This window comes from Phascolarctos cinereus, unplaced genomic scaffold, assembly GCF_003287225.1.
Source record: "Phascolarctos cinereus isolate Bilbo 61053 unplaced genomic scaffold, phaCin_HiC Scaffold_4;HRSCAF=312, whole genome shotgun sequence".
Taxonomy (NCBI): Eukaryota; Metazoa; Chordata; class Mammalia; order Diprotodontia; family Phascolarctidae; genus Phascolarctos; species Phascolarctos cinereus.
The window spans coordinates 442,182,882-442,210,748 of NW_027555847.1; the positions used below are offsets into that span (position 1 = coordinate 442,182,882).

Below are 27,867 nucleotides of genomic sequence, written 5' to 3' on the forward strand. Positions count from 1 at the left end.
GAAACAGACCTGACCAATTTTATTTTTGCATGCCTGAAAGCTGTGGGGAAAAAAAAAAAAAAGAACATCTCTATGCAGTCTTGGCTTACAGGAATCAGTTTCCACTGCCACTCCCGTGTGTTGCAATCAGAGGTGCCCAAATCAAGCAACAACTTGAAGACCTCCTATAATAGCACTTTTACAAGTCTGTTCAGAAATAAAGGATGACAAATACTCTCCCCTGGCAAATGAGGAACCCGATGAAGCCAGAAAACCAGGGGCTGCAATCAGCCAGAGCTCAGGTCTGCACAAGCACCATGAAACGGAAAATCTTGATCATTCCCAAGTCAAGCAAAACCCTCAGGTCTCCACCTCACTGTATCTTTTTATCTCCCCTTCTCACCAGGAGGAGTCTGAAAAGAGGAGTGGGAGTGTGCAGGAATGAATGAAAGGGGCGTAGCCAAGGAGGAAGAGGAGGTCCAAGCTGGTGCTTTTTGGCAGTTGTAGGTTACCTAACACTGCAGCCACAGGCTCTTACTAAAGCACGAGACTGCCAATTCTGCTCCTTCGAAGAAAAATAAGGTAATGTTACTATGTCTCAGATGTTTTAAAGTTTAAATTTTTCTTTGTTATTAAACTATCCAATTCTAGCAAACTGGAAATGGAAAGATTTCTTGCTGGATGTGGTTTCTTTGCAGCCTGGATCTTTAAACGTCATAGAAATAATTACCTTAGTTAATGTAACTTTTTTGAATTCTCCTTAAGTTAAATGGATTAGAAGGCAGAAAGAAAGAATGGTTGCTTTGGAGAAGGGCTAAGAGAAAGAGTTTTTCCTTTCTGAAGATTTAATGACTTACTATCAGGATAGGAGGAAAGCCCTGTTGGGGTATGGACTTTGGGTCTGCTTCTGTTTTTGCTTCCCCTGGTTCAATCAGCACAGGAAGGGTAAAAGAGGGAGCTGGGACAATTGTCAGGATTATTATTGTTTGTTTTTGACTGAAATGGAGTGGATCAGGTCTGTGATTACATTGGAATAGTGAACTTCTGGTAAGGAAAGAAAAAAAAACATAGCATTTTTACTGCACTTTTAGGTTTACAACATGCTTTAAATATATTCTTATGTGATCCTCACAGCTCTAGGAAGTAGTTGCTATTATTATCCCCACTTTATATGAGGAAATTGAGGCACATAGAGGTTAAGTAATTTGTCAAGGGTCACACAGTACGTATCTGAAGCTGGTTTAGAACACAGGCTTTCCTCTACCAGTGTATACCAGCACCTTCTTTGTGACTTATGGTCTTGACTTGTCTAGGGTCACTCAGTGACCCTGTGGGGTCAGGTAACTCAGGTCTTTCTATCTTAAGGCCAGTCTTCTATCCACCATTCCAAGATGCTACCTGTCAGGCTAATTCATGCAAAAAGAAAATCTCTCCAAACTCATCAGTGAAGGAAAGGTCATACGTGCAATTTGAATTCTTAGGTTAATTGATAAGAATGTGGCATTAATTAGTCATGGTCGATCCTCATGTGGGGTCTGAGACTTCATTCTGTTAACCCCAGTCATTCAATTTGAAGTCATATGTTATTAATCACAGAGCAGGCAGGAGAGTGTGGGAGTGTCAGCCTTAATCCATTATCACTTTTTCTGCTACCCCAGGAATATAGTTATAGACCTAACATCTCCCCTCCCAGCAATCCCAGGAGCTTTAATTGGGTTCCAGGAATATCAATTCCAATCTATGTCCATGAATCAACAGAATGAAAAAGTAGGTCCACTTTCTGATGTTTTTCTTTCAGCCTATATCTGCAAAAAGAAACCACTTGAACTGTTTTAATTGAACTGACTCCAGCTTAATCAAACAATTACCTATTTCATTAATTAAGCATCCAAGGTTGTGTTAGTAAAGAACTGGTTTCCATTTATAGACTGAACCTTAGGGGTCCTATGATGGTGTCCACGACATCTAATTTCCTTTTCTCCATTTAGTTCCATAGCCAAATAATATTTTATTCCTTTTTTAAATCTTACTTTTGACTTGGACTTAGTGCACAGAAGGAACTTTTGTGGAATTATCCTATGCAATGACAAGTCCTAAGAAGGTATTCTTTCTTTTCTCCATTTCTATGTGACCCCTTATGGAATAAAGGAGCCTACAATAACATCACTCAAACTACTGGTTTCCAACATACTTCTGTGGCATTTAAATGAGAGATTTGGCACTAAAATCATAATCTCTCTTCTAGTACACTTTTGTAAGAGGTACAAAAGAAAATGGAGCTGAAAAAATGCTCTTTTGTATCATTTGTCCTGGAATCAGATAAGAGGATGCTTATCTCTCCTCTCCCCCACCCCATCCCCATTTTCATTTTTTCTTCACTGACCAGCATATTATTGACGGTTGCTTCTTAGGTAAAATTAACTGCTCTGACTTGGACCTATTTATCAGCTTCTATATTTAGCCAGCCTGCAATTTCTACAAGTTGTTATATTTTAGCACATATGGGCATTACATTGGGCCTTGAAAAAAAGAAACAACCAACTAAAAAAGAAGCCAGGCCTTGAGTCCAGAGATCCTTGTCTGAAAAGGTCTAGAATGCTTTGCTGAAGAACTTTTGCACATGAAGGTTCCCTTCCCTCTTGAGAGTCCTTTTGCTCAAATGGTTTAATTACATTAGACTGCTATCCTATCAATTCAAAAGTTGGGAATGCAAACTCCTAGAAATCAGGAACTGTGTCTTTTGCATGTCTATTTGGTGCAGTACTAGGTACTAAATTAAAAAAATGACTTTTTAAAAATTGAGTGGGCATTGAGAAGTTTTCCACATCCTTGTAGGGAGGTCCTAGTGGCAGTTAGACAGTTGGTGGTACAGTGGATAAAACACTGAGCCTGAAGTCAGGAAGATACGAGTTCAGATTCAGACACTTACTATGTGTCCTCAGGACAGTCACTTAACTTCTGTCTGCCCTCAGTTTCCTCGAATGTAAACAAATGGGGACAATAATTGCATTTATCCTTCCTCCCCCTGCCCTGGGTTGTTGTGAAGATCAAATGAAATAATATTTGTGAAACACTGAGCACAGTGCCTGACATGTCTGTAGGTGCTAAATAAATACTTACTCTCCCCCCCCCCAACTAATCTTCCTAGGAACCTCCCTTCACTGATTTATATTGGCAAAGCACCTAATTTATAGTGTTGAAGAGTTGCTTGGGACACTGAGAGAGGATGTGAATTGCAAATGATTATACAGCTGCTATGTGTTAGAGGCGCCAAGGTCTGAAACCCAATCTACCTGCACATCACCAATAATTAGTGATTAGAATTATATTTATGGTAACAAAGATGAAGATAAGACCATACTGATTTTCATTAAAAAGTCAGCTATTACACTGCAAAGAATTCTTTCTTTGAATAATTTAAGAACAAATCTAGAACTCTATAGCAACCAAGAAGATAGAATTCTAGTAGATCTAGATACTAGGATACTGCTAAGGCCACTTCTCTGCCCTATGTAAGTGGTCACAAAATCAGCATCAATTTCAAAGAACTTAGGGTCTAATGCAAGAGACTAGAATTTATGCCTCATAGGCAAGTTAACTCGATAAATAAACCATAAAAACTGGTAGTAAAAACCACAAAAAGTATAAATTATAATAAATATAAATGAATAGCAATGTTGATAAATATAAATAAATAATTAAAAATAAACCATAAAGGCTGGTATAAAAACCATAAAAGTACAAATAATGATAACTATAAACTACAACAAATATCAATTCATAACAATGGTGACAAATATGAATAAATAGTTTAAAAATAAATAATAAAAGCTAGTAGTAGAAACCATAAAAGCTGACTAGGTGTGATCTTCAAGCAAGGCAAAGAAGAGTATGTTACTTTTGTGATGATAAAGAAGCCAACCCCATACAAAGACTGATTTTTTTTTTTTACAAAGGCTGTGTGATAATTTTGTCAAGAGGGAGAAGCTGATTAGGTTTAAAAAATTAGCCAGGAAATTAATAAATTTCTTGAACAGGAGAAAACCACAATCAGGATGTAATTTGCCCACTGAGGGCTGTATTGCTAATTCTGAATTCTGCGGCAAGAGAAGTTTGGCTTTGTTGCACTTGTTCATTTCTAAAAGAAATTTAATCGTGCAAGTAAAATTATGTCAGCAAAGGGCTAGGGGTTTAATCATTTGATTATAAAGGACTCAAATTCAGTCAAATGATAGGTAACATCAATGTGTACTGTGAGTCCTAATGTGAAGTTTGCAAAGAAGTCCATCATCCAGGGACATATCCTCACGAGGTACCCTGGAGGTGGGAGGAGGTGAGAGAAGAGGGATGATTACTAGCATAAAGTAGCTCATTCAGTGGGCACCCAAGCCCTCTACTATAGGGCAGAGGTCTCAAACACACAGCCTGCAGGCTACACATACCCACAAAACTCCAAGGCGAGAACAGATGTTATTGGGAAATGTTTAGCAGAGTAAATAAAAATAAAATAAAACATACATAGTGTTAAATGTGTGGTTTTCTAAGTCAATGTGCCTGTTTCTACTTGCGTTTGATACCACTGCTATAATGGATGTTTTCATAGTCATCACATCTATGAATTTGCTTTTTTCCAAAGAATTAATCAAATTAACCAACTATTTTAGCCTCATGTGGATACAAGCCAAGTTTCTTTGTATACAAAGCAGCTAGTCTCTTATGAGAGATACATTTACTAATTGATTTATTTATTGGATAGCTGATTTTTTTTGGGGGGGGGCTAGGCAATGGGGTTAAGTGACTTGCCCAGGGTCACACAGCTAGTTAAGTGTTAAGTGTCCGAGGCCGGATTTGAACTCAGGTTCTCCTGACTCCAGAGCCAGTGCTCTATCCACTGCACCACCTAGCTGCCCCTATGGATATCTGATTTTTATAAATGCCTAGGTTATAGGGTACAGTTCAATGGAAGTTCAATATGGTGAACAATGTATTGGAAAGACAAGTGAAAATCCAAAATCTATAGTCATGCAAAAGAGAAATCTTTTTTTTTCTTTTCTAAAGAATGAGAATAGTAGAGTAGAAAAGAGGTACCTCTTTTTTTCCCTTTCTAAAGAGAGAATAGAGTAGCTCTGTAACCTTAAGCCAGTCAGTCATCCTCCAGATCCTCTCTTTGCATATCTGAAAAAAGCTAGTCCTACTTGTTCCACCTTCTTCATAGTGTTTATAAACTCTTATCCTGGGCCAGGAGTCAGTAAGACACATCTTCCTGAGTTCAAATCTAGCCTCAGACACTTATTAGCTGTGTGACCCTGGGCAAGTCACTTAACCCTGTTTGCCTCAGTTCCTCATCTATAAAATGAGCTGGAGAATGAAATTACAAACCACTCCAGGTTTACCAAGAAAACCCTAAATATGGTCACAAAGAGTTGGACACAACTGAACAACAACAACAAAGTGTTGTGTAAATATGAGCTATTCTCCACTGGTAATCCTCTAGACTGTCATTTCCTCACCTCGTGATGCTTCACTGGCTTCACACTGACACCTCCAAGGGTCTTCTTGTCCCTGTCCTGAGGCCTGTCTTCCTCCAATTCCACATCCTCCACTTGTCATTTTACTCTAACTTTTCCTCCTCCTAAGGGTTCAGAGATGAGATATGATTATTACCAAGTTACAGGGACTGGGGCCAGATTTTCCAGGCAAAAAACCATCCCCTCTCCTGGCACAACCATATCTTTGCCCCGGGAATCAGAGTTATAGTTCTGACATGGAATAAACGAAAAATCTTTTACAAAAGGAAAATTGGCTAAAGACATGGAAAGAAATATTACAGACTAATTCTTTTATGTGTTATTTTTCTTAGGTTTTCCCAATGGATTCTCTAACAACATCAAACAATCAGTTTGCTCTTGAGTTTAGCAAAATGCTAGCTGAGTCAGCTGGAGATAAAAACATCTTCTTTTCCCCCTGGAGTATTTCTACTGCTTTGGTCATGGTCTATTTGGGTGCCAGAGGTAATACTGCAACCCAAATGGAACAAGTAAGTTGCAACATTCACTGATGGTTTTAAAAAAAATCAAAGATGTAATTTGCTTTGGATATGCAATTAACTTCTCATAGAATATAAGCTTCTTGAGAGCGGGAACTGTTTTGCTTTTGTCTTTTTATCCCTAGTGCTGTGCACATAGTAAGTGCCTATAACATTGACTTCTAGAAAAAATGATTGACCAAACATTTCAATAATGCCCCATAAAGAAAAGATAAACTATTGATAATTAATCAATTAATTAATTACTAAGGTTAGGGAGTAAGTGACTTGCCCAAAGTCACACCACCCACATGCAACAAAGGGTAGATTTGTAAAAACTTCTTTAATTGCTCCTATATCAGCAGTGGTGGATTGAAGAAGAGCTTTGGGACTTGGGAAGGTAGTGCCTGTGGCCAGGAAAGTAGACAACCCTACTGGAAATCTAGACCAACCTTACCACATTAGCATTTACATCCTGGCAATTTATTCACAGGGACATCACTCAAGTTTATCTTATATGACATTTAAACTTTATCTATATACTGAATTTGACTGTCACTAACCCACTATCAGTAAGTGAGAACACTAAGGAAAGATGGTTAGCCACTGCTTAATGAAGTCAAAATGACCTGCGTAATAGATATAGGTTTAGCTGGGATTGTGATTCTGGCCCACTTGACATAAGGAATCAGCAGAAGGTTGCACTGGTGTTCTATGAAAAGTTTTAGTTGGGCATCCCAATAGGCTCGGCTTGCAAACTGTTTTCCCGCCTAGAATATAACATCTGATGTAAACCTCTCTTCATCTTTTGGGCCTTTATGTTTTGGCAATGCGCCTCCGCGTATCTTCATTACGTTGGCCTTGGCCCAGGGATGGGGGAATTAAATTAACTTTGGTCTCAGGATGGACATTGGTTCCTTTTGTATCATTTCCTTTTAGCTCACTTGCATGAGGTCAGGGGACCCTCATCTCATCCACATCCTTCCTGCTGACTTGCAAAGGAAACACCAAGATAGGGGCAGAAGACACTAAGGCAATATCAATTAGGCCACATGGAGATGCCAAACTGAGACAATCATGAGAACAAAAAAGAAAAAAATAGCACTTTATTCCTGCCTGAAATGAAGCACTAGAAATGATCAAAATCAGAAAAACGATACATCCAATTAAACAGTGATTTGATATAACTAAATATGCCTTTTGTATTTTTATGACTATCATAAAGAATTCTTGACTAAGAACTCATACCATCTACCCAATAAACCATTTGGATGATATATTAATCATTGTGGCTAATTAGTGGCAGGTAATTGTAGAAATGACTATAAAGTATCAGATTGTATGAATTAGATGTATTATATAATTCTTTTAAAATATTTTTTAAAATAGTTTTTTTTTAAACTTCCACTCATTTTATATCTGTAACTATAATTACAGGTGCTTCAACTTAACAAAGTTACAGGAGCCGAAACAACCAGTCCTCGCTTTGAGAAGAAAAGAAAGACGGTATTTCCTATTCTCCTCACAAGAATAGTCACTATTATTACATAGATTTTAGTAGATTCCCTAAGCAGGCATGCAAAATAGACCCAAAAAATTACAAACTTGCAGAAGTATTTGTTTCAGGATCTTCAAATCTGGTTTTCTCGGTCTTGTTTCTTTGCTTGTTATCTTTTTCTCCCTTCCTCTCCATCAGCTTTTCCTGCCCTTAAGCTCATTGTCACCTTGCCTCTAAGAGTCTATGCTTAAGGACATTTGTAAATAACCAGCAATGACTTCCAAAACTCTGCACTAAGCTAGCTAGAGGTCAGAAGGAAATTCTTGTTCTTCCAGTTCAAATATTTTCAGCATCTTCTCTTCTGATAACACTATCCACTCTGTGAACAGCACACCAGAAAACACCATTTAGCAAGGACATGTTAAGCTTTGCAGATGTATATAAAAATGCAATGTTCTAATTGTTTTCTTTAAGAGTTTTAACACACTCCTTGTCTTTTGAAGGAACTTAGCCCAAGCAAGGCTGAAGGCTTACATTCTGACTTCCAAGCACTCATTTCAGAAATCAACAAGCCCAGAAATTCCTACCTGCTGAAGACTGCCAGCAGGTTATATGGGGAAAAAACCTACCCCTTTCATGGTGTAAGTATATCAGTGTATTAGGCCTGTGACTTCAGGTCCATGGAGGCTCAAAACCCACAGAGAACTCATAGACATAGAGACTAGCCTGAGAATCAGATGAGAGAGGTTATGTCCTGTCTCACAGCCAGTAAATGTCAGAAGCAACACAGGTCTTCCTTACTTTAAATTGTGTATGGGTCCTACCTGTTACCCATACACTAAGTATAATGTTCTTATTGAACTGAAGTGAAACAAAGCAATAATAGGAATCAGCAACAAGTTGTTGGCATTTTAAGGTCAGTCTCTCAGTGATGCCTGCCTCTGAGATGAATTCCATATGGAGGTAAGGTCACTAGAGTGAAGCCCAATGTTTTGCCTTAAGTGAATTTCTCCTTTCTTCTATTATGTCATATTGATGAGAGTTCCTGGATGGTGATAACTCCTAATGGCAGCTAGGATGGGCAAAGAATAGAGTACTTGGCCTGGAGTCAGGAAGACCTGAGTTCAAATTTGACCCTAAGACATAAGCTAGCTGTGTGACACTGGACAAGTCACTTAACCTCTGTCTGCCCCAATTTCCTCTATTGCAAAATGGGAATAATAGCTCCTATATGCCAGGGTTCTCTTGAGGGTCAAACGAGATAATATTTGTAAAGAGCTTATTACAGTGCCTGGCAGATAGGATCTTAATAAAAGTATGTTCCCTTCCCACTGTTAATACTATAGAAGTGCTTTCTTTACCCAGGGAACACATGACAGAGCCCTGTATTTCAAACTATACCAAAAGACCCAAATACCAAGAAGCCCCTGGGTGCTTGCTGTTGCTACTATTACAGAGGAAATTCCAGAGAACCACAGAACTCACCTTGGTTTCTATGGTAGCTATAGGAACCCAAGTAAAATCTCCTATTTTGTTCTCTTGCATGGGAGTCACTCCAAGAAAGTTCTACAATTTCCCCTTTCAAATCTATACATACGCATTGTCTGAAACAAAAGAGAAAATGATGGTGGAATGGGACAGAAACAGTGGGTGGGTAGATTGACTTTCTTCTAATGTATAGCCTGACATAAGCAGTTTCTTAATTATAGGTGTTGTCTGAATGAATAGATGACTTTAGATGTTGAAAGCTAGCTTCACCTGTATTTTCCAGGAATACTTGGAAACCATGAAAAAATACTTTGGGGCAGAGCCACAATCTGTTAATTTTTTGGAAACTGCAGACCAAATCAGGACAAAAATCAATTCCTGGGTTGAAAATGAGACTGAAGGTAAGTCAAAAGACATGATTCCCCTACCTTTCACTGAAAATTATTAGTTGGACTTTCATTTACCTCTAATTTGAAATAAAATGAAAAATTTAGTTTAATATTTGTGTTATTTGGTCTTTTACTTAAGGCCCAAGTTAGCTAAGTTCAGAGAGGGTCATAACGAGAAAGTTGGGCACCAAGGGATACATATTTGGGCCAAGGCAAGTCAGGAACAGAGTCTCCTAAGGTGTGGAGATGCTGTGCTATGTTATACATAGGAAACATGTACTCAGAAAAAGTCAAAGCTCTTTGAAGATGAAGTATATCTCATTTGTAGGTTCCTGTGTTTCCTTAATTAATACCACGGTAGTTTACTTAATTAGTACCCTGGTGACATGATAGAAGTTTATAAACTTTCTCACTCTGACTGTGTGTAGATTGTAAAAATCAGAAGTCTTCATTAACTTGTAGATTTAATCCATTAAAAATTGTAATTTAAATTAATTCCATTCCACAGAAAAGTATTTGAACTAGTTTTCTTTTATTAAAATCAGATCCTAAATATATAACTTACCTGTAACTTATGAATGAATAAGCATCGATTAATACTTATTATGTGCCATAAGAATTATCTGAGGCTCCAAGCAGTTAAGGGACTTGCTCTTGGTGACCCCTGGTGGCTACTGCCAGCAATAGTATTTGAACCAAGCCTTCCTTGCTTCAGGGCAGTTAGGTGGCACAGTGGACAGAAATGCTAGGCTTGGAATCAGAAATACTTATCTTTCTGAGTTCAAATATGGCCTCAGATACTTACTAGCTGTGTGACCCTGGTCAAGTCACTTAACCCTATTTGCCTTAGTTTCCTCATCTGTAAAATGAGCTAGAGAAAGAAATGGCAAACCATTCCAGCATCTTTGCCAAGAAAACCCCAAATGGGGTCATGAAGAGTCACACACTACTGAAAAACAAAGAACAATATTCCATGCTCCATTGGTAACAGGCTAGCTAACAGCTGTACTATTCTGTCTTTCACAGAAGCTAGATTAAACCCAGCTTGTTTTAGAGAAACACTAAAGAAAGGGGGAAAGACAAAAAGAAATTGGTGGTGGTGATAAGAAATAGTTTCTTATTTTCAGGCAAGGACCTTTTATGTCTGTATTTTAACCTGCAAGTTTCCATTTAAGGGCATAAAGAAATATAGCAAGTATAACTGTTAATGACCATTTAAGTTGTGGTCTTCCTCTCACATTTCAGTGAGTTCTAGGTAAGTGTGCTAGGTTTTGAGGTGCTTCTCCTTGAAAGAGCCTGTATCCTTCACCAGCTGCATACAGAGATCTCTTGTTACTAAGCTAGATAACTGAAGCCTCATTTTAAAATAAGAATGATACCAATGATGGATCTGCTGAGTTAGAAGAACTGAGTGGGTATAAGAACCAGATCTGAGGGCAATGTGGCTTTCATCTGGGAGCTTCTGGGGTCACTTGGACTCTTCTCACTTACTGAGAGGAGGGTTGAGAAGAACTTGAAAACCACCCTTGAAAACTACTTGAGTTACTTGAAACTCTGGGGATTTTCCAGGCTTACTCTGTTAACAGGGGGCCTCTGGGGACCAAAAAAAAAGCTAACTTTATGCTCATCTACAACCTACCAAGAATTCTCGTGGCAGAAATACTCACCAGAGGATGGCCATACATGTCACTATTAGGACTGTGGTTATTTCATATGTGTTTACCCTCAGCTGCTGTTCTATTTGAAATGTGCAACGGAAGGAAAGCACTCCTGTGTTCAGCAAATGTTGTCAGGATGGGCTGAGCAACCTGTTGAAATTAGTGTTAAGGGAAAAGGTGAGCTCCAGGCAGACACATAGGTCACATAAGAGGGGTCATTTGGCAACATCACAAGGCACCCTCGTTGAAGAAGAAATTCTCTGCAGAGTCAGTAGCCATCCCTGCCTCCTTTCCTACAAGTTTATAAGAAACAATACCAGCTGAAGCGAGGAGTCTTCCTATATCCAGGAAATCACCCATAGCCTCAGGGAAACATTGCTCTGTACTCTTTCCTCCACACACCTCCTGGGACTAGTGGAGAACATGGATTATAACTCTTTAATTTTTAATTTAATTTAAATATTTAATATTTAAATAATTAAATAAATTATTTAATAAATGACATTTATTTAAATTTTTTAAATATTAAGAATTATTTAATAAATAAATAGATATTTAATGATATTCAATTTTAAATTTTAATTTTTAACCACATTTCTAAAATAGAGCATGACAAAAGCCTAGGGCACAGTACATATGTCTTACTCAGTTTTAATTCACCTGTAAACACATACATTTCTTAACTGCCAACTATGTGCATAGTGCTAGGTACTGTATTGCTGTCATTCAGTTGTTTCATTTCAGCCATGTCTGACTCTTTGTGATCCCATTTGGGGTTTTCTTGGCAAAGATACTCGAGTGGTCTGCCATTTCCTTTTCCAGATGAATGGAGGAAACTGATGCAAACAGGGTTGAGTGATTTGCTGACTTGCCCAGGGTCACACAGTTAGTAAGTTGTCTGAGTCCAGATTTGAACAAAGATACTAGAGTGGTATACCATTTCCTTCTCCAATGTGCCCCCATTTTAAAGATGAGGAACTGAGGTGACAGGGATTAAATGACTTGCCCAGGGTCTCACAGACAGCAAGTGTCAGAGGTCAGATTTGAACTCAGGTCTTCCTGACACCAGGCCCAGTGCTCTATCCACTGTGGTACTGCAGAGACAAATAAAACCCCACCTCATTTCTTTACAATCTAGCAGGAGACAGGTGGCATGTTCATAAATATTATAATACTACCTATAATATAATTCATTTTCATAATTAGTATAATTAATGATTAATATATGTTATGCATAATATTTGTGATGTTTATTCTATAATATTTATAATATATAATATAATAATAATTAATATAATATTAATAAACTTAGTTGGTCATATTTATTAAGCACCTACAGCATTCCAGGTGGGGCAACTAGATATTAACAGTGGATAGAGCACCAGGCCTGGAGTCAGGACAACCTGAGTTCAAATCAGGCCTCAGACACTTGCTAGCTTTGTAACCCTGGGCAAGTTACTTAACCCCTGTAGCCTCAGTTCCTCATCTTTAAAATGGGGACACACTGGAGAAGGAAATGGTAAACCACTCCAGTATCTTTGCCAAGAAAACTCTGGGGACAAAAGTCCATGGGGTCGAGTAGAGTTGGACATGATTGAACAACAACATTCCAGGCATTGCATTAAGTGCCGAGGTTACAAAGAAGAGTAAAAGACACTCCTCGGCTTTGAGGAGCTGAGTCTAACGTTCAAGACAACGTGTAAACAACAGCGTACAAACAAGCTATAGACAAAATTAATAGGAAATAATGAACAGAAGGAAGGAACTATAATTAAGAGGGACTGGGGAAAGCTTCCCATAAAAGGTGGGATTTTATTCAGGACTTGAAAGAATTCAGGGAAGCCCAGGAGGCTGAGGTAGGGAGGAAGAGTATCTTGTTCCAGCTCTAACAAAGAGAGAAGTGTCACTGGATAAAAGGGTACAAGACAGAGGGAGGGGGATGCCAGGTATAAGAAAGCTAGAAATGTTAGGAGAGGGCTAGGTTATTAAGAGTTTTGAATCATGAAAATAGGATTTTATATTGGATCCTGGAGGTTATAGGGAACTGCCAGAGTTTATTGAGTAGGGAGGTGAAATGGTGAGACTTAGGCTTAAGGAAGATCACTTTGATAGCTGAGTAAAGAAAAAGCTGCAGTGAGAAGACTCCTCATGCTGTACTGTTGCAAAACACAAACAACTCTCTCATTTTCTGCTGCCTTCTGTTACCTTGGAGAATCTTCCTGGGATTTCATGTGCATTTAGGCTCTGTGGTCTAGCATCACTTTCCCCAAGTCAAGGTCATCCATGGAAATTCATTGCCTGAGAGGAGCTTCTGGGGGATGGGAGGTCCTTGGTTGGCTAGCTTCTTCTTTGGGAAGTTGAGTCATCCATTCATGATAGCTATATTAGAATCCCCAAAACACATGGGAACTTCCCAGGTTCCTCATGCTATGATCACCTGTTATCTGGCTTGGGGGGCCATGAGGAAGCCCCGTATCAGCAACCCCAACAAAATCAGCCCTGGGCCTTCTCTGCATGAGCTATGATACCCTCCCAGCTGCTCCTCAAATGCTCCAGGAGTCAGAGCCCATTCTTCTCCCTCTTTCCCCTTCTACCTTCTTCCTACCTTTAGATAAGGCAGACTGCTTAAGTGTAAAGCTAATGTAGTATTTTTTAAAAGGAAAACACAAAAACGAAGACAAGAAACCACACTTAAAAAAAATTAATCAAGTCACCTCTGTTTTCCACCAGCCTGTTCACTTTGTGCTCAACAGAAAACAAAACATTTTACTATTTACAATGAAAGCCAAGATCTGAATCTATGAGTTTTTTTTTAAGAATTTTTCTCTGGAATTTCTTAAGGACTGTAAGGCAAAAAAGCAAGATAATCTTAGCAAAAAAAAATCCTTGATTACTGTAAATGCAGATAGGCCTATGAATGTATTGCAGTGAAAAATCAACTTTCTTGCTCTTTCAGGCAAAATTGTGAAACTTCTACCAGACGATTCTATTGATTCCATGACCAGGTTGGTTCTAGTGAATGCCATCTATTTTAAAGGAAAATGGAAAGAGCAATTCAAGCCTAAAGATACAATAGAAAAACCTTTCAGAGTAAACCAGGTGGGTACCTCAGTTTGAGTGCTAATGATCAGTAACAATCCCTACTGGGCATGGTGAATGTGATTCTCGACTGGAACCCTTTCCACACTTCCTACCTATGTTCTTCACTTAGCAGAGGCATGGGATTAGACATTTTCCACACCAGCATCCAATGATCTTGTGAAGTATCAAACTTCCTTATACCACAACCCTGACCACGCCCTCCCCCCCCCCCCCGACCAACACCAGCCTTGGCAGTCCAAGGACAGAGACAGACTGATCTCCAGAACTATGCCCCCATCAAGTACTCCTAGGGAGCACCTGGCCCATCCCAGCATGGTATGGTACCCAGGGATAGGAGATGGAAGACAGGGGACTCCCAAATGAATGAGATCACAGATCCCTTCGAGAGAAGACAAGAGCTAGCCTGGTACAGAGCTCAGGGTGGGGAGGGGCACTCAGTGAGAATGTGTATTTGTGTATTTGTATGTGTGTGTGTGTGCCCGCAGAGAAGTATACATATACAGAAATATATAGGTTATATATATAGAAATATATGTGTATATATACATATATACAGCTACATCTATAAATACATAGAAATGTATATAAAGGGGCAGCTAGGTGGCGCAGTGGATAGAGCATCGGCCCTGGAGTCAAGAGGACCTGAGATCAAATGCGGCCTCAGACACATGATACTCACTAGCTATGTGATCCTGGGCAAGTCACTTAATCCCGATTGCCTCGCTAAAAAACCAAACAAACTACATTATGTATATATATATATATATTAACATATATATATATAAAAATACACACATGTGTACATATACACATTATATGTATCTTATAAAGGAAATAAGAAATATATTCACATAAACATGTAGTCCATGTTATATAATAAATATATATATATATATATATTTTAATAAAATATTTACCTAAACAAATGTATATTTACTTACTTCCTCTAGAATCAGGAATTAGGGAAGAACTAGAGTGACATCTATTCCAATCCCTTCATTTGCAGATGAAGAAATAGGCTCAGGGATGTAAATAGTGTAGTTTCATAGTATTTAGAGCAGGTAGGAAGGAAGGAAGGAAGGAAGGAAGGAAGGAAGGAAGGAAGGTGGGGAAAAAGAAGATAGGAAACAAGCATTTACTAAGAACCTATTATGTGCCAGGCACAGTGCTAAATACTTGATAAATATCTCATTTGGTCCTCAGGAGAACCCAGGGAGGTAGGTCCTATTATTATTGCCTCTGTAAAATTGATGAAACTGAGGCAGACGATGGTTAAATGACTTGCCCAGGAGCACATAGCTAATAAGTGTTTGAGGCTAGATTTTTGAATTCAGGTCTTACTGACTCCAGGTCCACCGTTCTACCTACTGAGCCTCCTACCTGTCAACCAATCAATCAATCCATCAATAGACATTTGTTAAGCACCTCCTATGTGCCAGGTACTGTGCTAAGTATTGGGGATACAAAAAGAGGCAATGAACTTGCAGTCTAATGGGGCTGCATCTTAAGGGACCATCCAGTCCAACTTCTTCATTTTATAGAAGTTACTCCCAATGAAGTGAAGTGACTTACCAAAGGTCCCTCTGACTCCAAATCCAATGCTCAAACGGCTATGTCATGAGGTCTTGCTAAGGTCACATAGATCAAACTCTGATATGACTACAGAACAGATTATCTGAAAAAGATTTTGGTAGACTTTAAGCTTACTTTAAGTTAACAGTGTGGTAGCATAGTGAAAAATCTAATGTAATCTTAGGTTGCATTGAGAGGAATAGTATCCAGGACTAAAAAGGCAGGAGCCCTACCATACCCTGTGGTCAGACCACATCTGTAGAATTATGTCTTGTTCATGGTAATATATCTTAAGAGGGTCATTGTTAAGTTAAGGACTATATAGAAAAGGTCAACAAGAAAGTGAAGGATCTGAAGATTAAGTCATTTGAGGACTGAATAAAAGTATTGGGGACATTTAGCCTGGAGCTCTGTTCTAGTATTTGGAGAGATACTGAGGACAGGTTAGGTTTGTTCTGCTTGGTTCAAAAGGGCAAAAAATTGGAGAAATATATAGAATTTATAGAAAGAAGAAAAAATACTATATTTTGCCATACTTGTTTTTAATGTCTTTACATATTATATTTAACATGCAAAATTTCAACCAAATTTGTAATTTCCTTCAAGAGCAATTGTGGCACAAATAAACAGTTAAGTGTGAAATGCCAAACACTCTTGCTGAAATGGAAACTTCACTTGATTTGATTAATAAAAGAATTCTGACTTTGAAATTGATACTATGAGCATGCAATGAACATTTTAAAACATTATTTAAAAGTTGTTTGAAATTTAAAAAAAAACACCTTTAGTTCTTTTCTCAGTTTATGCCTAGTTTCATAATAATACCTAGCATTGATATAGCACTTTGTTTGCAAAGTGCATTACATGTTTTAGCTCATTTCATGCTCGCAATAATTTTGTGAGGCTGGTGCTATTATTATCCTCATTTTACAGAAGAGGAAACTAAGGCAGAGAGGTTGTGACTAGATAATAGGTGTCTGAGGATAATTTGAACTCAGATCTTCCTAAATCTATCCAAGTCCCAGTCCTGTGCTTTTCCCCCACAGGCCACGACTTTCTGCAACACTTCCTTTTACTGAAGGTTTGGAGTTCCTTTCTTTCCCTCAGGCAAAGGGTGCTGGAAATCCCCTATCTTTGTGAAGCTTTCTCTGGTTAACCACAAATCAGTAGCTGCCTCCCACTTATTTTGACTTGCAACATTCATGAATATTAAAACTGTTTGCACCAATAAGGATAAGGAATGAACCAATAATTTCATAGATATAGAGGACTCCTGGATAAGAAAATTCCCTCGAACATTGCAGGTTGGAGCCTGCTCTGCCACTTACAGTCTTAGAACAAGTCCTACTGAGAGGTACCAGTATCTCTCAAGCAAGGTACTTGCTTCCACAAGATAGAAATGACTTCATTTTGTTCATGGTAGGGGCAATTAGGTGGCACAGTAGATAGAGCCCCAGGCTTGGAGTCAGAAATTCTCATCTTTCTGAGTTCAAATCCAGCCTCAGACACTTACTAGCTGTGTGACCCTGGGCAAGTCACTTAACCCTGTTTACCTCAGTTTCCTCAACTGTAAAATGAGCTGGAGAAGGAAATCACAAATCACTCCACTCTCTTTGCCAAGAAAACTCCAAATGGGGTCATGAAGAGTCAGACGTGACTGAAATGACTGAACAACAGAAATTTATAGTTTGTTTTCAGGACTAAGTGCTCTTGATCTTGTAAATGTTTTCAGGAATCTAGATTATTGTTGAGGCTGCCATAGAGAGATTGGCATTTCCACATTTCTTTTCTATGCTTATCCCCTTTTAGAGCATCAGCTCCAAGAACAGGTTATGTCTGGTTCATTTCTGTGCAGCAGGTAGCACAGTGCCATGTGCTTCCAGTTAGGAAGCAAAAGTGATAAAGGATTTAAGAATTTGGGAAAAACCATTTCAATGATCTTAGCATCTCTTTTCAATAAAACTAAAAATTTTGCACGTCTTTTTAATAGACAATGACGAAGCCAGTGAAAATGATGTCGATGAAAAGCAATCTTCAAATATTTCACATAGAAAAGCCAGAAGCCAAAGGCATTCAGCTTTATTATGGCAACGGTGAAGTGAGCATGTTTGTACTGCTACCAGACGATGTCAACGGCCTGAAAGAGGTAAAGTCATGCATTATTCACAGTGATACAATAAAGAAAATTAAATGTTTCATCTAAGCAGAAGTAGTACAAAAACTCTGACATCTCTGGTCATTAATTTCAACTTCATTGTTGAGTAGTATCTCTGGAATGGCATGATAGACATTAAGGCCAGATCCATGCACATAATGACAGCAGGCTCTAAGCTGCCTTGTGACTCATGAAGGAGTTAGCATAAGCAGCAGAGATTTGGTCCTTAATGCCATTCGCAGAGACCCCACTTAACTTTGGCAGTTCAAAGTTCAATTCTTCAACAGATCCAAACTGAGGAAGAGCTAAACAATTCATATCTATGTCTATCCATCTATCCATCCATCTATCTGTCTGTCCATTTCTATGTCTACATATGCATGTATGCATTAAATTAGCCTCAGAAATTGATTTTCAAAAAACTCCAGCTGATCATGAAAACTTTTAACAGCTTTTCCACAAATTGCTTATGTTTCTTAAAGAAGTAGAATGCAACTAGTACTGTCTTCAGTGTCATCCTGTTTCCTCACCAAAAAAATGAAAATGGACAAAATAACATTTTAGTTCCCAGACATCTCTAACACTTGATGTTATCTAAGACCTACTTTCTTTGACACTCTGGAAATAGGCTCCTGACCATTTACATCAGACCTGCACAACATACAGCCCGCCAAAGGATTTCAGGCATTGCACACTCTCCTGTTTGTCATGTGACCTGCGGCAACCAACTGTCATCAGTCCATCTCTAGTCTAACCTATCTGCGTGGAAGAAGTTTACAAGTTGTGCAGGTCTGATTTATATGGTTAAATTAAATATCCAGGATACCAAGCAAAATTTAATAGTTTGCATTCATACAAGAAATCTCCAAAATTTTAGTGCAATTTTAAGCTATTAGAGCTTAATACCTTGAGCCCTAATAGTTTAAAACTGCAGCAAAGTTATAAACTTTATGGTTTACAAAGTGCTTTACAATATTTTCTCATTCAATACTCACAACATTTCTATGAGGTAGGTGCTATTATTATCTCCACTTTACACATGAGAAACTGAGGCACCAAATAGACTACCAAAATGATCACTGTTCCTTTGAGTTGCTGTCTAATTTCTTTTTCACATAAACGTGAACTAAAATTATGTATTTGCTTTTTTAAGGTATATATTAAATTTAAACCAACAGAGCCAAAACTACATTCTTGTCTGTTTTTTTCTGAACTTTCTTCTGCCTTTTCTCCATATTTTAAGTATTTCATTGACACATTTTTCTTTCCATTACTATCACTACCCACCCAACTCTTTTTTATTTTTATATTATATTTTTCCAAATTGCATGTAAAACCAATTTTTAACATTTTTTAAAAAGTTTTGAGTTCTGAATTCTTTCCGTTCCTCCCTTCTCCTCTCCTTGAGAAGGCAAGCGGTTTGATATAGATTATACATATGCAGTCATGCAAAATGTATTTCTATATTAGCCATTTGTGAAAGAAAACAAAGACAAAAAGAAACCCAAGAAAAATAAAGAAAAAAATTAAAGTATGCTTTGACCTGCATTCAGATTCCATCACTTCTTTCTCTAGAAGTGGATAGCATTTTTCATCATAAGTCCTTCAGAATTTAGGTAGAACTGTCAGTGTGTGTGTGTGTGTGTGTGTGTGTGTGTGTGTGTGTGTGTGTTTTCAGCTTACCAGCTTGGTCTACCATTGGGCAATTAACATTTTTCCAATTATTTAGTTTTGACTTTATTTGTATGTGAAAAGTGTTTTGTAATTGTGTTCCTATAGTTCTCAGGTTTGTCTGGGCAGGTATAAACCCAAGTATTTTATATTGTCTAGTTATTTTAAATTGAATTTCTCTTTTTACTCTCTTCCTATTGGACTTTGTTGTTAATATATAGAAATGCTGAGATTTATGTAGGTTTATTTTATATTCTGCAAATCTGTTGAAGTTGTTATTTCAACCAGTTTTTAGTTTCTATTCCCGTTCAATTTTCTCCTGAGGTAAATCATACCTAACTTTTCTAAAATTCTGTTCATCTCTTTAACTTCTTGGTGTGTTTTTTTGTTAGATTTATCTAGTTCTGAGAGGGAAAGTTGAGATCACCCACTAGTATAATTTTACTGTATATTTCCTCCTGAAACTCATTTAATTTTTCCTTTAAGAATTTGGATGCTATACCATTTGGTGCATATATGTTTAGTACTGATATTACTTCGTTGTCTATGGTGACTTTTAGAAAGATACAGTTTTCTTCATTATCCCTTTTAATTATATATAATTTTGCTTTTCCTTTGTCTGAGATCATGATTGCTACTCCTGCTTTTTTTACATCAAATGACGCATAATGGATTCTGCTCCAGTCCTTTATTTTTACTCTGTGTGTGTCTTTGTTTCAAGTGTGTTTCTTATAAACAATATATTGTTAGATTCTGGTTTTTAATCTACTCTTCTATATGTTTCTGTTTTATAAGTGAGTTCATCCTATGCACACTCAGTTATGATTATTAACTATATATTTCTCTCCATTTCCCTTATCCCTCCCCCATTTATTCTCTCTCTCCTTCTCTCCTTTTACCCTCTTCTTCTGCAAAAGTCTTTTAGGCTTTTGACTACTGCCTCCCCCAATCCACTCTCCCTTCTATCAGCCCCTCTCCCCCTTCTCTTGTTCCCCTTTCCTCCTACTTTCCTATAGAGCAAGATAGATTTCTATACCCAACTGAGTGTGTTTGTTATACCTTCTTTGAACCAATTCAAATGAGAGTAAGGTTCAAACATTGCTCCCTCCACATCTTCCCCTCCACAATAAAAATATCTCTTTTATGTGAGACAATTTAACCCATTCTACTTCCTTCTCCTATCTCAGTTCGTCCTTTTTCACCTCTTAATTTATTATCTTTTTTTATCATTCCATTGTAGTCAACTCACACCTGTGCCCTCTGTTTATGTATACTTCTTCTTACTGTCCTAATAATAATAAAGTTCTTAGGAGTTATGTGTATCATCTTGCCATATAGGAATGGAAACAGTCTAACCTGATTGAATCACTTATGATTTCTTGTTCATGTTTACCTCTTTGATGCCTCTCTTGAGTCTTGAATTTGAAAGTGAAATTTTCTATTCAGCTCTGGTCTTTTCATCAGGAATGCTTGAAAATCCTCTATTTCATTGAATACCCATTTTTTTCTCCTGAAGGATTATGCTCAGTTTTACTGGTTAGGTTATTCTTGGTTATAATCCTAAGTCCTATGCCCTCTGAAATATCACATTCCAAGCCCCCAATCCTTTAATGAGGAAGCTTTTAATATTGTATTATTCTAGCTGTGGTTCCATGATATTTGAATTTTTTTTTTCTGGCTGCTTGCAATATTTTCTCCTTGACCTGAGAGCTTTGGAATTTGGCTATAATATTCCCAGGAGTTTTCATTTTGGGATCTCTCTTAGGAGGTAATCAGTGGATTCTTTTAATTTTGATTTTACCCTCTCATTCTAGGATATCAGGGCAGTTTTCTTCAATAATTTCTTAAAATATGATGTCTAGGCTCTTTTATTAATCATCACTTTTGGTCAGTTCAATAATTCTTAAATTATCTCTCCTTGATCTGTTTTCCAGGTTAGTTGTTTTTCCAAGGAGATTGTTCACATACTTCTTCCATATTTTTCATTTTTTTTACTTTGTTTTTATTGTTTCTTGATGTCTCATGGAGACAAGCTTCCCCTTGCGCAATTCTAATTTTAAAGGAATTATTATCTTCAGTGAGTATCTCCTGTTCCATTTGGCCAATCCTACTTTTTAAGAAGTCTTTTCTTCAACTAATTTTTGTGTCTTGCCAATTCTGCTTTTTAAGGAGTTCTTTTCAGCACATTTTTGTGTCTCTTTTACCATTTACTATGGCCAATTCTGGTTTTTAAGGTATTATTTTCTTCTACATTTTTGTGCCTCTTTTACCAAGCTGTTGACTCTCTTTTTGTGATTTTCTTGCATCATTCTCATTTCTTTCCCCAATTTTTCTTCTACTTGTCTTTCATTTTTAAAATCCTTTCTGAGCTCTTCCAGGAATTCTTTTTAGGCTTTGCATGTAACTGTTTTGACTTTGTTGTCTTCTGAGTTTGTGTCTTACTCTTCCCTGTTACCATAGTAACTTTCTACGATCAGATTTTGTTGTTGTTGTTTGTTCATTTTTCCAACCTATTTCTTGACCTATATTAAAGTTGGGTTCTATTCTCATGATGAAGGAAGAACTATCCCAAGGCCTTGGGGCCTTTCTTCAGGTCTTTCTTGTTGCTGTTCTCAGAGCTAGCTCTGGGGATCTGTAGGTTTTCAGTTCTTCCAAGGCGGTATGACCTAAGAAGAGGTGTGGTCACTGATCATCTAGCCTATGCTATGGTCTGTGAGTGATTACAAATACTCTTCTCTGCCTTGGAACAATGAACAAGGCCCCGGCATCCCTACAGTGAGTGAGTTAGTGCTCCTCTTAGCTCTGGGACTGTGACTCAAAACTGTTTATGGGCAATGTGGCAGAGTCCTGCACCCAGTGTCAGCCAAGTATCCTCTGTAATCTCCAGTTGTCCAGCCCTCTTACCATCTGGGGGTTGAGAGCTCTTAAAGCTGCTGCCACCCCTAACGAACCACCTCCAGGGCCTGCTGCTGGCACCCTGGCACTGTTGTGCTGTGGGTATGTACTCGGCTCTAGGACTGACCACCATCCCGCTGAGACTGACCTTTTCTGCTCACCTCCTAAGTTGTCTTGGGTTAGAAAATTGTTTCACTCTGAGCTCTTGCTGGTTCTGCTCCAGAATTCAAGTTGAGGTGTTATTTCAAAGTTGCTTAGAGGACGATTTGGGAAAGCTCAAGTGAGTCTCTGCCTTTACTCTGTCATCTTGGCTTCACCCCTCTACTTTCCCCTTCTAAATTAAAAACTGTCTTTTAAAAGTACATGAAATAGAGAAAAGCAAATTCACACATTGTGCCAATCTGAAAACATATGTTGAATGAGAAATACATTTTCATGTTAGGACAATGGACGAATTTGTCAAGAAGTAGGAATGTAGAATGCTTATTTCTGCTTATTGTCCACACAGGTTAGTAGACACATGCTATATACTTTAGTAGATCCTATTTGTATGTAACAGAGGTATCAAAGGTTTTAAACCTCTATTATGAGGCTGAAAAAGGATTGTGTCTATAGGAAGCAAGCACTGATGTTAAGACTGAATAGAAATTCATCTAACTACAGAGGAGTGGGAGTTCCTGCCCCACCTTAAAACCTATACATTCATTATCCTTGCCTAGTGGGATGGGAAAGAGGTATTCCTAGAGATGCAGGCATCTGATTCTGAATTTTTGTTTTTATCTAATCACAATGTGCTTTCTTCTGGAAACTGCACTCTACATGGCAGAAGTTAATCACAGAATATCAGAGCTAGAAGGGACCTCAGAGGTTGACACATGCCTGACAAAGAAGGCTCTCCACATGTAGTCTGTGAAGACTTCTCATGAGAGAGAAACCATTACCCTATAGGGCAACTCATTCCACTTTAAAGTAGATCTAATTATTAAGTGCTTTTTCTCTGCATCAATTCTGCACTGGTCACTGCTACATCTGTCCTATATTCCCAGTTCTGCCCTCTGGAACCAAATAGAACAAGTCCAATCCCAGCCTTCCATATGACAACCATTCACATATCCTGTCCTTTTTAAGTTTTCTCTTCTCTAGTCTAGAATTCCCATTTCCCTCTACAGATTCTCATGTGAGGCCTTTTCACCATACCATAGATATCTTTCAATAGAGATACTCTATAAACGCTCATCTTTCTATTGATACTCTCCATTTTATCAATGTGGCAACCAGAATTCAATACCATCCTCTACATGTGATCTGACTAGGGTGGATCTTAGTGCTGGACACTACCAGTTTCAAAATGAAGCTTAAGATAAAAATGCTATTCCACAGGGTGGAACTGTTTCTCATAAAAAGGAACTAATAACCATTCCTTATGTATCCTTTCATTGTTTGTCTCCTTGTTTTAATATGAATTTTCCATCACTGATTGTTTTCAAATAGTCATTTATCATTTCCAATTTTGGAAATTGTTCATATCTGCCACTTAGCTATTGGGAAATGGTGCCAAGTATTACATATACATATCAATTCTTATAATATCTTGAATAGTAATAGCTACTATTATTGCATAGACATTGCCTAAGCATACATTTACATGAACTCATAGAATGTTAATGTTGGAAGGGACCTCAGATCACCCAGCCTAGCCTATCCCACTCATTTTACAAGGGAAGAAACAGGCCAAGGGAGTTTGCCAAGTTCACGCAGCTGAGTGGTGTATATAGGTATGTAAATTATGTCTAAACACCACTACAGAAGATTAAGAGCCACGAAATACTTTGCCCACCTCTCTTTCACAATTCAACATCAGGCAAACTCTGAGGCTAAATATTCAATGTCATTCATAATACAAGACTAATTCCAAAGGCAGGTGTAATCAGAAGACTTAAAAGTGTATTTTAGACCCAACTTTATGATCCAGTATAATCGTATTGTTGTCCAAACAAGGAAAGAAAAAAATTCATCTTGGTATTCAAAAAGAAAACCAAATACTAAAAAAAGAAATAGAGCCATGTTCTGTTCATGCCTACAGCATAGTAACTTTTTTTTTGACGGCACGGTAATTTCTGAGGAAAAGAATTCCTTCCCAGCCCCCAGATTGAATTCTTCTTTGTAACAAAGATAGATATACAGTTAAGCTAAAGCACCCCTTCTAAGGACTAAAACAGACATTCTATGTGCACTATTATGTCCTAATACTCTACATATTCCTCGGCTTCTCTGCCATGAGGAAGGTAGTTAGTATCAGTGGGAGGAAGCTATGTTTCATTATATGTTCCCTGGATCTTCACTGGTTTTTCAATTACTCAGAGTTGAGCTCCATTTGAATTTTTTTTTAATTTATATAGATGGAGTACTGCATATTGTTCTTTTGATTCTGCTTATTTCATTCTGCCTCCGTTTGATCTGTTTATCTATGTTTCTCTGAATTCTTCATTTTGTCTTTGCAAAAATATTACTTTATGTTCATACACCAAAGTTTTTCAGACATTCCCCCATCGATGCAAATTGATTATGTTTCCCCTTCTTTGCTACCACAAAGACTGCTACTATGGACATTTTGGTCCATTTGGGGCCTTTTTTTCTCTTTTTTACTTTGCTGAGGTATATATACAGTAGAAGAGTCACTGGGTCAAAAAGTAAGGATAATATAGTCACTTTTCTTGCACAATTCCAAATTCATCTCCAGAACTGTTGAACCAGTGTTGAGTTCTAGCAACATTGAATTAGGATATGTGTCTTTCCACAGACTCTCCCTTATTAGCTGTTTTTATTTTCTATCTTTGTCACTTTCCATGGTGGGAGGTGAAACCTCAGAATTGTTGTAATTTGAATTCTCTATCAGTGATTGTTTTCAAATAATCACTCTATTTTCAATTGGAAATTGTTTATACTCAGCTATCAGGGGAATGGTGCTAAGTATTATGTATTCATGTCAATTCTTTTAATATCTTGAATATTATGTTTTTATCAATGATATTTATGCAAATGTTTTTCTCACTTAAATTCCCCATTTATTCTGTCTTCACCAGTTTTGGAATTTCTAAATAATTATATACTGCTATCTCTGTGTTACTATAATTGTGATAGTTCACAAATTGAATATGTTCATTTCTTTTCCTAAAATTGACAAATATTTACTAATTTTTCTCTCTCTCCTTCTTCTACTCCTAATTCCTCCCCCCCAAAAAAAGAAAAAACAAAAACCTTGTAACAAATATGCATAATCATGAAAAAATGCAATTCTAGGGGCAGCTAGGTGGCATGGTGGATAGAGCACCAGCCCTGGAGTTAGGAGGACCTGAGTTTAAATCTGGCTTCAGATACTAGATACTTACTAGCTGTGTGACACTGGGCAAGTCACTTAACCTCATTGCCTGGCCTCCAAAACATATAATTCTATATTGGCCATGTTTAAAAGTATATCACATTTTACATATTAAGACCACGACTTCTCTTTCAAGAGGTGAATATCATCCTTTATCATCAGTCCTCTGTAATCATAGTAAAGCAATGTGTCTATCAGAGCTCTAAAGTCTTCCCAAATTGTTAATTTTTACAGTATTATTGTTATGGTATGAATCACTCTCCTGGTTCTGCTCCTTTCTCTTTGCATCAGTCCATACAAGTCTTCCCAGGTGTCTCTGGAACTGTCCTCTTAGTCATTTCTCTTTTTAATGTCACTGAACAAATTTTTTTTCTTTTCCTTTAAAAATTTTTAATGACCCTCTATTTTTTGTCCCATAATTCTAGCTGGAAAAGACAATCACTTATGGGAAGTTGAGTGATTGGACTCATGAAGACATGATGGAGATGTATGATGTGCAGCTGTACCTCCCCAGATTCAAGCTGGAGGAGAGCTATGACCTCAAATCGACCTTGAGCAGCATGGGGATGAGCGATGCTTTCAGCACAAACCATGCTGACTTTTCAGGCATGACTGAGAGAAAAAATCTATTCTTGTCAGAAGTTTTCCATAAATCTTTTGTAGAAGTCAATGAGGAAGGTACTGAGGCAGCAGCGAGCACTGCAGATGAGTTTTCATTGCGTATGAAACTCCCTTCTATGACATTCAATGTGGATCACCCATTCCTATTTTTCATTAAGCACAATAAAACTAATAGTATTCTCTTCTACGGAAGAGTCTGCTCCCCCTAGATGTTGCCTCTCACACAGCAAGAGCAACTTCCAGTTCCAGAAAAGCACCAAAAGATTGGAATACTCATTCAACCTGGAAAACCCCTTGACCACTTGGCTCTCCTTTATGTATCCTAGTTAATAAGGAAGTCATGATATAAATAATTTTGAAATGTGGCATGTTGTAAAAGCTGCCACCTTTGAGCACAGTTAATACCTGGAACTATAATTTAGATTTTTATATTTCTGGCATTTCTTGCTATGTTGTTATGGCGAATTGCATTGTCTGCCATTTTCTTCTTTTAGCATTTTGTGTTATGCCATTTGAGGGACTCATACATTCTTGATCTATCTACCAGACATGGTGGCGACTATTTACTGGATCATTTATCTCTGCTTTACCTGTTTAAAATTTATCCATCCATTGTTTGGCCAAATAATTAAGAAAAAGAATCACTAAAGTCTTTGTCTTGTGACACAGGGTCAGATATAGCAATTTATTAAGCAATTCCCCAGAGCTGATGCCCCCTGAGAAAAGAAGATGTTTAAGAATGTCAGCTGATTTTTCATTATACGCTGTAGACAAATTTCTTCCTTCTTAGGCATGTGAGCTTTTTAAGAAAGTGGTAAACCAAATGTACGTTCTGACATGTGACTAACAACAACCAGTTAAGCAAGCATTTGCTGAATGCCTATCACATGCCTCAGATGATCAATCTTTTAGCCAGAGGACTTCCTGAAGCACATCACCTAAAGTGTGGAGGTGGTGTAAGCTCTGTAATTGTTGCCATTAGCAAGACAGACAAAATCATTGACCTCTTGGAATATTGATGTATGAGTATTATTATTCATGTTCATGAGTAGTATTATTCAAATGCTTCTTGGCTTTTACCTGGTTTTGTGAAAAATCCCTAATTCAAAAGTGTTTATTTGTGGTTTTATCAGGTAATATTCTATTTCTGCAGACCAACTAGAGTTTGCTAAGTTGCCTTTTTCCTATTAATTTTAGAAGCATCAAAACTATTAAATCTTTCTTGTTTGTAAAATGTCAATATTAGTCAAATGTCTACTCTTCCATTTAAACATGTGGGCAGCTGTAACAGGAAAATGACTCCTGAAGAAGACATGGTGCTGTATTTTTAAATGAAATTTTATTGTTAACAATTTTATGGACTTTTAAACATGCTTTATTTGTATACCCAGTGTCTTATATTAATGGCAGTCAAATAAGATCAGTAATGATTCTA

General features: G+C 37.6%; 1 protein-coding gene across 1 annotated transcript; it reads left to right on the forward strand.

The window, feature by feature from the left end:
• The first annotated feature begins 213 nt into the window (after positions 1 to 213).
• Positions 214 to 27,867, forward strand: SERPINB10 (serpin family B member 10). Its single transcript, XM_020995809.2, has 9 exons — positions 214 to 281; positions 386 to 561; positions 5,840 to 6,016; positions 7,442 to 7,510; positions 8,006 to 8,143; positions 9,274 to 9,391; positions 13,994 to 14,136; positions 17,702 to 17,857; positions 26,237 to 27,867. The coding sequence occupies exons 3-9, from the start codon at positions 5,849 to 5,851 to the stop codon at positions 26,639 to 26,641; spliced, it is 1,197 nt and encodes a 398-aa protein (XP_020851468.1). The 5' UTR covers positions 214 to 281; positions 386 to 561; positions 5,840 to 5,848; the 3' UTR covers positions 26,642 to 27,867.